Genomic DNA, 12,500 nt, shown 5'->3' with positions numbered 1-12,500 from the left:
GTAATGTAATGAATGTATTATTAGTGTAAATGTAATGTAATGAATGTATTATTAGTGTAATGAATGTATTATTAGTGTAAATGTAATGCAATGAATGTATTATTAGTGTAAATGTAATGCAATGAATGTATTATTAGTGTAAATGTAATGCAATGAATGTATTATTAGTGTAAATGTAATGTAATGAATGTATTATTAGTGTAAATGTAATGCAATGAATGTATTATTTGTGTAAATGTAATGTAATGAATGTATTATTAGTGTAAATGTAATGTAATGAATGTATTATTAGTGTAAATGTAATGCAATGAATGTATTATTAGTGTAAATGTAATGTAATGAATGTATTATTAGTGTAAATGTAATGCAATGAATGTATTATTAGTGTAAATGTAATGTAATGAATGTATTATTAGTGTAAATGTAATGCAATGAATGTATTATTACTGTAAATGTAATGTAATGAATGTATTATTAGTGTAAATGTATTACAATGAATGTATTATTAGTGTAAATGTAATGTAATGAATGTATTATTAGTGTAAATGTAATGTAATGAATGTATTATTAGTGTAAATGTAATGCAATGAATGTATTATTAGTGTAAATGTAATGTAATGAATGTATTATTAGTGTAAATGTAATGCAATGAATGTATTATTAGTGTAAATGTAATGTAATGAATGTATTATTAGTGTAAATGTAATGTAATGAATGTATTATTAGTGAAAATGTAATGCAATGAATGTATTATTAGTGTAAATGTAATGTAATGAATGTATTATTAGTGTAATGAATGTATTATTAGTGTAAATGTAATGCAATGAATGTATTATTAGTGTAAATGTAATGTAATGAATGTATTATTAGTGTAAATGTAATGTAATGAATGTATTATTAGTGTAAATGTAATGCAATGAATGTATTGTTAGTGTAAATGTAATGTAATGAATGTATTATTAGTGTAAATGTAATGTAATGAATGTATTATTAGTGTAAATGTAATGTAATGAATGTATTATTAGTGTAAATGTAATGCAATGAATGTATTATTAGTGTAAATGTAATGTAATGAATGTATTATTAGTGTAAATGTAATGTAATGAATGTATTATTAGTGTAAATGTATTACAATGAATGTATTATTAGTGTAAATGTAATGTAATGAATGTATTATTAGTGTAAATGTAATGCAATGAATGTATTATTAGTGTAAATGTAATGTAATGAATGTATTATTAGTGTAAATGTAATGTAATGAATGTATTATTAGTGTAAATGTATTACAATGAATGTATTATTAGTGTAAATGTAATGTAATGAATGTATTATTAGTGTAAATGTAATGCAATGAATGTATTATTAGTGTAAATGTAATGTAATGAATGTATTATTAGTGTAAATGTAATGTAATGAATGTATTATTAGTGTAAATGTAATGCAATGAATGTATTATTAGTGAAAATGTAATGCAATGAATGTATTATTAGTGTAAATGTAATGTAATGAATGTATTATTAGTGTAAATGTAATGCAATGAATGTATTATTAGTGTAAATGTAATGTAATGAATGTATTATTAGTGTAAATGTATTACAATGAATGTATTATTAGTGTAAATGTAATGTAATGAATGTATTATTAGTGTAAATGTAATGTAATGAATGTATTATTAGTGTAAATGTAATGCAATGAATGTATTATTAGTGTAAATGTAATGTAATGAATGTATTATTAGTGTAAATGTAATGCAATGAATGTATTATTAGTGTAAATGTAATGTAATGAATGTATTATTAGTGTAAATGTAATGTAATGAATGTATTATTAGTGAAAATGTAATGCAATGAATGTATTATTAGTGTAAATGTAATGTAATGAATGTATTATTAGTGTAATGAATGTATTATTAGTGTAAATGTAATGCAATGAATGTATTATTAGTGTAAATGTAATGTAATGAATGTATTATTAGTGTAAATGTAATGTAATGAATGTATTATTAGTGTAAATGTAATGTAATGAATGTATTATTAGTGTAAATGTAATGTAATGAATGTATTATTAGTGTAATGAATGTATTATTAGTGTAAATGTAATGCAATGAATGTATTATTAGTGTAAATGTAATGCAATGAATGTATTATTAGTGTAAATGTAATGTAATGAATGTATTATTAGTGTAAATGTAATGCAATGAATGTATTATTAGTGTAAATGTAATGCAATGAATGTATTATTAGTGTAAATGTAATGCAATGAATGTATTATTAGTGTAAATGTAATGTAATGAATGTATTATTAGTGTAAATGTAATGCATTGAATGTATTATTAGTGTAAATGTAATGCAATGAATGTATTATTAGTGTAAATGTAATGTAATGAATGTATTATTAGTGTAAATGTAATGCAATGAATGTGTTGTTAGTGTAAATGTAATGTAATGAATGTATTATTAGTGTAAATGTAATGTAATGAATGTATTATTAGTGTAATAAATGTATTATTAGTGTAAATGTAATGCAATGAATGTATTATTAGTGTAAATGTAATGCAATGAATGTATTATTAGTGTAAATGTAATGTAATGAATGTATTATTAGTGTAAATGTAATGCAATGAATGTATTATTAGTGTAAATGTAATGTAATGAATGTATTATTAGTGTAAATGTAATGTAATGAATGTATTATTAGTGTAATGAATGTATTATTAGTGTAAATGTAATGCAATGAATGTATTATTAGTGTAAATGTAATGCAATGAATGTATTATTAGTGTAAATGTAATGCAATGAATGTATTATTAGTGTAAATGTAATGTAATGAATGTATTATTAGTGTAAATGTAATGCAATGAATGTATTATTTGTGTAAATGTAATGCAATGAATGTATTATTAGTGTAAATGTAATGTAATGAATGTATTATTAGTGTAAATGTAATGCAATGAATGTATTGTTAGTGTAAATGTAATGTAATGAATGTATTATTAGTGTAAATGTAATGTAATGAATGTATTATTAGTGTAATGAATGTATTATTAGTGTAAATGTAATGCAATGAATGTATTATTAGTGTAAATGTAATGCAATGAATGTATTATTAGTGTAAATGTAATGTAATGAATGTATTATTAGTGTAAATGTAATGCAATGAATGTATTATTAGTGTAAATGTAATGTAATGAATGTATTATTAGTGTAAATGTAATGTAATGAATGTATTATTAGTGTAAATGTAATGTAATGAATGTATTATTAGTGTAAATGTAATGCAATGAATGTATTATTAGTGTAAATGTAATGCAATGAATGTATTATTAGTGTAAATGTAATGTAATGAATGTATTATTAGTGTAAATGTAATGCAATGAATGTATTATTAGTGTAAATGTAATGTAATGAATGTATTATTAGTGTAAATGTAATGTAATGAATGTATTATTAGTGTAAATGTAATGTAATGAATGTATTATTAGTGTAAATGTAATGTAATGAATGTATTATTAGTGTAATGAATGTATTATTAGTGTAAATGTAATGCAATGAATGTATTATTAGTGTAAATGTAATGCAATGAATGTATTATTAGTGTAAATGTAATGTAATGAATGTATTATTAGTGTAAATGTAATGCAATGAATGTATTATTAGTGTAAATGTAATGCAATGAATGTATCATTAGTGTAAATGTAATGTAATGAATGTATTATTAGTGTAAATGTAATGTAATGAATGTATTATTAGTGTAAATGTAATGCAATGAATGTATTATTAGTGTAAATGTAATGTAATGAATGTATTATTAGTGTAATGAATGTATTATTAGTGTAAATGTAATGCAATGAATGTATTATTAGTGTAAATGTAATGTAATGAATGTATTATTAGTGTAAATGTAATGTAATGAATGTATTTAGTTTGAGTGTATGTAGTTTTGAAGTCCAAATACTTCCATATTATACTTCACACTCTTTATTAACCAGTAGAATTGTAGTTTTTATTGTTAGTTTTGAAGTCCAAATGCCTCCATATTGTACTTGTACTGTTGTAGTGAACGACATCATGGATGTAACATCAATGTACAAACAATCATACACACACAACACATGTTATCTGTTGTGTTGTAGTGAACGACATCATGGATGTAACATCAATGTACAAACAATCATACACACACAACACATGTCATCTGTTGTGTTGTTGTGAACGACATCATAGATGTAACATTACACAATTATTATGCTATGACCTAAAATACTGGTCAAAATTGTATTGCACCAGTAAATATGAGGATTTTTTGCATTTAATTACATTTTATTTCACACAAAAAGCACACACACTATGGTTTTCATCAACAATAATTCAAGTTGAGTTTTGGCGGTACAATAAATACTCATGTTTTAAAATGACTGAACGGTGACTACAATATCAATCACAATAATGGTGATGATTGTTTTTGCCTTAATGGTCCAGCCCTATGTGCTTGTACGAGCCAGTCTGCGCCACAACAAGATAATTGAGAAAAAGAAGGAACTTATTGGCAACAGCGTGGGACTACACTCTTAGAAATAAAAGTGCTAAGTAGAACCATATATGGTTCTTCGGCTCGTCCTCATAGGAGAACCCTTTTTGGCTCCAGGTAGAACCTTTTTATAAAGGTTCCACTTGGAACCCTTTTGGAGGGTTCTACCTAGAACTGTGTGTGTAAGGTTCCACCCAGAACCCCCCATGAGAGGTTCTACAAAGAACCCACGCAGGGAGTTCCACTAAGAACCCTTTCATGTTTCAAGGGTTTCATCTAGAACCCACACAGGGAGTTCCACTAAGAACCCTTTCGTATTTCAAGGGTTTCATCTAGAACCCACACAGGGAGTTCCACTAAGAACCCTTTTGTATTTCAAGACTTTCATCTAGAACCCACACAGGGAGTTCCACTAAGAACCCTTTTGTATTTCAAGACTTTCATCTAGAACCCACGCAGGGAGTTCCACTAAGAACCCTTTCGTATTTCAAGGGTTTCATCTAGAACCCACACAGGGAGTTCCACTAAGAACCCTTTCGTTTGTCAAGGGTTTCATCTAGAACCCATGCAGGGAGTTCCACTAAGAACCCTTTCATGTTTCAAGGGTTTCATCTAGAACCCACACAGGGAGTTCCACAAAGAACTCTTTCATGTTTCAAGGGTTTCATCTAGACCTGACACAGGGGGTTCTAAAAACATCCCTTTTCAAAGGTTTTCACCGATAACCGTCTTGTCTTCTGAGGGTTCTATAAAGAACCATATTGTATTCTACAGATCAGTTTAGTTCATATTATATTGTGGTCATTTATCATGTTGACATTGAACAAACATTTTAATGAGAAAAACATTTATTTAAAGATAGGCACCATTATTGGCAAATGTTATCAGGAAGTATGTCCCTGGTGACACAGGATCTTACCCATGCTTTCAACAATCCCTGAAGAACTCTTTCTTCCAAAAACGGTTCTCTGGATCAAAATAGTTCTTACTGGAACCCTTAGTGTTAGTGAGAACCCTTTTAAAACCAATTATTCAGAAAAGGGGTTTTAAAGGGTTCTCTGGATCAAAATGGTTCTTACTGGAACCATTAGCGTTACCAAGAACCCTTGAAAAACCCTTTCTTCGGGAAAGGGTTTTTCAGAAGCAAATGGTTCCAGTTAGAACCTCAGCCCTTGTAGAAGAACCCTTTTAGAACCCTTATTTCTAAGAGTGTACAATGTCGGACCCGCGCAAAGCACTTTGGGTAAAACGATACCATATAAGGAGATATCTGCTGATGTCACAATTGGGGCAAATTCTAAACAGCTTGATTGGTGGGAGGAAGTCAATATTGTTTTATAAATCATGCCTCCATGCTTCCATTTCACATTGTCGGCACTCATGCAGAACCCAAAGACCCCAATGAAGTCATTTATTGGTATTTAACAAGCTATCATGCTGCGGCAATCCATTATTTTGGTAATTGAGTCATCTGACCATTAATTTGTTCCCTTTATAGAATAATCGGACACAAGATTTGTTTCTTTTTCATATTTTAATTAGAAAGGGCTGCTCTAAAGATGGTTAAGGCTCGTCAGCCATCAGTTAAACACAAGCAACAATCTGTATGATCCAATCCCACCATTAGTATCAGGACATTTACCTACCTAGTAAAGTGGAGAATGTGGACTTCTTAGTGGTTTCCCACCTGGAGTGATGTGGACTTCTTAGTGGTTTCATGCACAGCTCAAATGTGTGACAAAGGTCTCCCGTGCTCTCCTTTTTAGAAAAGGGCATACAAAAGCTACGCCAAGGCCCTGCCAGGCCTGAAGAAGATGGGCATCAGCTCCGTGCTGCTGCGAAAGATCATGGGCTCCCTGGAGGTGGGCTGCGGCGTGGTTCTCACCCTGGTGCCGGGCAGACCCAAGGACGTGGCCAACTTCCTGCTGCTGCTGGTCATGCTGGCCGTGCTCTTCTTCCACCAGCTGGTGGGCGACCCCCTCAAGCGCTACGCCCACGCCCTGGTCTTCGGCATCCTGCTCACCTGCCGCCTGCTCATCGCTCGCCAAAGCGAGGAGCGGGAGGAGAGCCGGGAGGAGCAGCATCAGCAGCATCAGCAGCACGTCAACGACCAGGAGAAGAACAAAGTCAAGCAGTCTTAGGGGAGGAAACTTGGAACTGGTGACCACTGGTCCTCAACATGACTGACAACAATTATACCTGCCCACTCATTCCATTGTCTAAACCATCTCGGCTCTAAATGGTCTTCAACTTTATAGTGTCTTCAACCTGCCCACTAATTCCATTGTCCAAACCATCTACATCTAAATGGTCTTCAACTTCAACTTTATAATGTCTTCAACCTGCCCACTCATTCCATTGTCCAAACCATCCATCCATCCATCCATCTTCTTCCGCTTATCCGAGGTCGGGTCGCGGGGGCAGCAGCATTAAGCAGGGAAGCCCAGACTTCCTCTCCCCAGCCACTTCGTCCAGCTCTTCCTGTGGGACCCCGAGGCGTTCCCAGGCCAGCCGGGAGACATAGTCTTCCCAACGTGTCCTGGGTCTTCCCCGTGGCCTCCTACCGGTCGGACGTGCCCGAAACACCTTCCTAGGGAGGCGTTCGGGTGGCATCCTGACCAGATGCCCGAACCACCTCATCTGGCTCCTCTCGATGTGGAGGAGCAGCGGCTTTACTTTGAGCTCCCCCCGAATGACAGAGCTTCTCACCCTATCTCTAAGGGAGAGCCCCGCCACTCGGCGGAGGAAACTCATTTCGGCCGCTTGTACCCGTGATCTTGTCCTTTCGGTCATGACCCAAAGCTCATGACCATAGGTGAGGATGGGAACGTAGATCGACCGGTAAATCGAGAGCTTTGCCTTCCGGCTCAGCTCCTTCTTCACCACAACGGATCGATACAGCGTCCGCATTACTGAAGACGCCGCACCGATCCGCCTGTCGATCTCACGATCCACTCTTCCCCCACTCGTGAACAAGACTCCGAGGTACTTGAACTCCTCCACTTGGGGCAAGATCTCGGCTCTAAATGGTCTTCAACTTTATAGTGTCTTCAACCTGCCCACTAATTCCATTGTCCAAACCATCTACATCTAAATGGTCTTCAACTTCATAATGTCTTCAACCTGCCCACTCATTCCATTGTCCAAACCATCTACATCTAAATGGTCTTCAACTTCAAAATGTCTTCAACCTGCCCACTCATTCCATTGTCCAAACCATCTACATCTAAATGGTCTTCAACTTTATAATGTCTTCAACCTGCCCACTCATTCCATTGTCCAAACCATCTACATCTAAATGGTCTTCAAATGTATAGTGTCTTCAACCTGCCCACTCATTCCATTTCCCCAAACCATCTCGGCTCTAAATGGTCTTCAACTTTATAATGTCTTTAACCTGCCCACTCATTCCATTGTCCAAACCATCTACATCTAAATGGTCTTCAACTTTATAATGTCTTTAACCTGCCCACTCATTCCATTGTCCAAACCATCTACATCTAAATGGTCTTCAACTTTATAATGTCTTCAACCTGCCCACTCATTCCATTGTCCAAACCATCTACATCTAAATGGTCTTCAACTTTATAATGTCTTCAACCTGCCCACTCATTCCATTGTCCAAACCATCTACATCTAAATGATCTTCAACTTTATAATGTCTTGAAAAGGCTGACTGAAGTCTTCAAAGTGAAACAATTAGCGCATGTTTTGAAGTGAAGATGATGACAAATCAGACATATCATCAGATGCAATACCACAGGACTACTTTACAACATGTGTTCCCTCCTTTTGAGTGTTTGCAGAATTGTGCATGAACGTGGTCTCCTCCTAATGCTAGTAATGTGATGCAACATAGTTCCACTGCTATGTCTCCTCCTAATGTGGTGCAACATAGTTCCACTGCTGTGTCTTTGTCCTCAGATGGTCTCTTCAAGGTTCCCTGGAGGACCAGCCTTCTGTTCTTCTCTTTCTGTAAATGCTCAAAGTAAAAACCCTGATTGAATACTCTGGCTTTCTTTGTTTGCTCTTTCTATGTCTTAGAATTATGCAGGAGTTTGAAGTACATGAAGGAGGAGAGGGGGGAAAAAAAACACTTTTTTATTCTGTAAATACACTTTATGATGAATTCATTCTTTATGATGAATCAATTCTGACACTTTGGCCTGAGGCCAAAACCACCAATCTAAATGAAGGCTTTTCAGTTAGTGGATACATACTGTGTACTGTGTACTGGAGAGGAGGCTACGCCGGATAGTCGAACCTCGGATTCAGGAGGAACAGTGTGGTTTTCGTCCTGGTCGTGGAACTGTGGACCAGCTCTATACTCTCGGCAGGGTCCTTGAGGGTGCATGGGAGTTTGCCCAACCAGTCAACATGTGTTTTGTGGACTTGGAGAAGGCATTCGACCGTGTCCCTCGGGAAGTCCTGTGGGGAGTGCTCAGAGAGTACGGGGTATCGGACTGTCTGATTGTGGCAGTCCGCTCCCTGTATGATCAGTGCCAGAGCTTGGTCCGCATTGCCGGCAGTAAGTCGGACACGTTTCCAGTGAGGGTTGGACTCCGCCAAGGCTGCCCTTTGTCACCGATTCTGTTCATAACTTTTATGGACAGAATTTCTAGGCGCAGTCATGGCGTTGAGGGGATCTGGTTTGGTGGCTGCAGGATTTGGTCTCTGCTTTTTGCAGATGATGTGGTCCTGATGGCTTCATCTGGCCAGGATCTTCAGCTCTCACTGGATCGGTTCGCAGCCGAGTGTGAAGCGACTGGGATGAGAATCAGCACCTCCAAGTCCGAGTCCATGGTTCTCGCCCGGAAAAGGGTGGAGTGCCATCTCCGGGTTGGGGAGGAGATCTTGCCCCAAGTGGAGGAGTTCAAGTACCTCGGAGTCTTGTTCACGAGTGAGGGAAGAGTGGATCGTGAGATCGACAGGCGGATCGGTGCGGCGTCTTCAGTAATGCGGACACTGTATAGATCCGTTGTGGTGAAGAAGGAGCTGAGCCGGAAGGCAAAGCTCTCAATTTACCGGTCAATCTACGTTCCCATCCTCACCTATGGTCATGAGCTTTGGGTTATGACCGAAAGGACAAGATCACGGGTACAAGCGGCCGAAATGAGTTTCCTCCGCCGGGTGGCGGGGCTCTCCCTTAGAGATAGGGTGAGAAGCTCTGCCATCCGGGAGGAGCTCAAAGTAAAGCCGCTGCTCCTCCACATGGAGAGGAGCCAGATGAGGTGGTTCGGGCATCTGGTCAGGATGCCACCCGAACGCCTCCCTAGGGAGGTGTTTAGGGCACGTCCGACCGGTAGGAGGCCGCGGGGAAGACCCAGGACACGTTGGGAAGACTATGTCTCCCGGCTGGCCTGGGAACGCCTCGGGGTCCCACAGGAAGAGCTGGACGAAGTGGCTGGAGAGAGGGAAATCTGGGCTTCCCTGCTTAGGCTGCTGCCCCCGCGAACCGACCTCGGATAAGCGGAAGAAGATGGATGGATGGATACATACTGAAATATCCACACCGCCGATACCAGATGTTTATGTGTGGATACATACTGAAATATCCACACCGCCGATACCAGATCTTTTTTTTTTTTTTTTTTTTTTTTTTTTTTTTTTTGTGTCCTGTCCAGCTTCTCAGGCAAATCATATAGTTGATGTAGATGCCCACGTCGGCTGTTCAGATTTACTTTACAAAAGAGAAGTGTAGGATACTTCTCTTGTTGCCTTATTTGTATTTGACTTTATTAAATGTATTTATATTATCATTTAGTGCAGCCGGGCCAGAGCAGGAGGGGATAGAAAGAGAAAAAAAAGAAGACAGAGGGGGAAATTGTGGGGACAAGAGGGGGATTAGACAGAGAGACAAAAACAACAACAGCAAACAACAACAATAGAGCAACATCAGCAAATACGACATGTACAAATATGATGGTAAAAGTAATAGCAAATAAGCAGTTAGCGAAAAATAAAAAATAATACAGAAATGACAATGAGCATTATTACACTACAAATGGATCAATACAAATACCAATAGAAATAGCGCTATTGATAATGAACAATACCAATAATTTACCTTTATTATCAACAATACAGTTGTTTAAATGCAACAATACATATACGTAATGATAACTTGAGATACGAAAGAATGCAGAAAAATGGAGGGGGAGAAAGAGAAGCAACCGACACCAACCTTGCAGACTGCCACAGTCACAATAGGTCAAGCTTTGTCAGTGTGCCATGTGTTACACCCAGTTTACCCTAGGGCAACAACGTTAATATATGTTTGATGAAACGTGATTATGTGCATGAGTATAAGTATGCATATGTACTTGTATATGTACAGAATGTGTATATGTGTTTGTACAGTGAATGTATATGTACAGTATGTGTATGTTTGTATATTGAATGTGCGTGTGGATGTACGAACTTTAGGTAGGTAAATATGTACTGTATTTGTGTATGTATGTGGGAGCGTAGGTACCTATGTACGTATGTGAGCATATGTGAATTTGCATGTACAATACATTCGACTCCCAGAGTGCGTGGGAGCCAGAGCACGGCCCCATCACCCCCGAGAGCCCAACCCACAAACAGTAGGCGTGGTGCCCAGGGAACCAGGGACCACCGCCCCCACGCAGCCAAGCCGGCCAGCGACAGGAACCCCAGAGCCCGGCCCACCGTACCGCCCACAAGGGCCAGCAGCAGGCCGCAGACAGACGCACCCGGAAGAGGACAGGGCACGAGAAAAGCAGGGGACAGCCAGACCCCAAGCCAGCGAGAGACCACACCCCACACGGGCAGAAAGGCGAGACGCCCCGCCCGAGGGACCCAGAGACTCCCCGCAACAGGACAGGAAGACCGCCCCCGCCCCACCGGCAACCGGGCCCCCACGAGCCCACCCCCCACCCCCGGAGAGCGCGGCGAGGCCAGCCCCCGGCCACCCCACCCAAATCGGCCGCCGCAGGACCACCCAGGCGCAGGGCCACGGGAACCACCCACCCCACCTGCAGGGACCCAACGATGGAGATGGAACAACCAGCAACCGCCCCGCCGAGCCCCCCCCTCTGAGGGAGGGGAAAAATTAAAAAATAATATTAATAAAATATATTAAAAAAAATAATAATAATAATAATAAAAAGAATTAAAAGAAGATCACAGACATGCTGACAAACAAGGTCACTACCCCAGCAACTGGCCGACTCGCAGCACCTCGGAATACCTTGCAGCACCAAGCTACCACAACAGACGCAGGGACTAGGCCCAACAGGCCCCAACCAAGACGGGCACCCGGAAGGGATGGACAGCGGGACCCAGGAGCTCCAGACACGCAGTTCGGATGCAGTAGCCTGAGGCGTCGACCCCCGTCTGACAGGCAGGCCCAGAGCGTACCCCCAGAAATATACATACATACATACATACATATATACATACACATACATGTATACATACCCACACATACACATATATACATACACATACACATATGTACACATACACATATATATACATACATACATACACACACATATACATACATATACACAGTTCGTCAGCCCCGACAGCCATCACGCGCGCGCGCTGCCACCAGTCACAACATCAGCCACACCCCTGCACCAGACCCAGCAGCCACGGGCGCCCACACCACAAACAAACGGCAGCAGAAACAGCAGCCGCAATAACCCCAGACAGCCAGCACCAGCCAATCAAATCAAAGTGATCAAAAAAAACTGCGACCAGCAACCACACGCCACCAGGACCCCGGAGACCAGCCGGCGCCAGCCCGCCAGTCAGCCCGAACGCCAACACGCAAACAAGAGACACCAATACCCCCCCCCCACCAAAAGGCCCCAAACCTGCACAAACACACCACCGCCCAAACAACCGAGACACAGCATCCAGACCAGACACGGGGGCTGCGCCGCCACCACATCAAGTCACCAACAGAGACCCCACAGCGCAAGGTCGGGCCACACGGGCAC

The 12,500-nt window shown here is 38.9% G+C and overlaps 1 protein-coding gene across 1 annotated transcript in view; it reads left to right on the top strand.

Annotated features, from left to right (window-relative positions):
* The window catches only part of tmem35 (transmembrane protein 35), a 12,069-nt gene extending 3,536 nt beyond the window's left edge, over positions 1-8,533 (top strand). The window contains exon 2 of the mRNA XM_061930352.1: positions 6,294-8,533. Coding sequence (XP_061786336.1) covers positions 6,294-6,668 — 375 coding nt within the window. The 3' untranslated portion in view covers positions 6,669-8,533. The remainder of the gene's footprint in view (positions 1-6,293) is intronic.
* The last annotated feature ends 3,967 nt before the right edge of the window (positions 8,534-12,500 follow it).

This window comes from Nerophis lumbriciformis, linkage group LG36, assembly GCF_033978685.3.
Source record: "Nerophis lumbriciformis linkage group LG36, RoL_Nlum_v2.1, whole genome shotgun sequence".
In the NCBI taxonomy this organism is placed as follows: domain Eukaryota; kingdom Metazoa; phylum Chordata; class Actinopteri; order Syngnathiformes; family Syngnathidae; genus Nerophis; species Nerophis lumbriciformis.
This window is presented reverse-complemented; position numbering and strand designations above follow the sequence as displayed.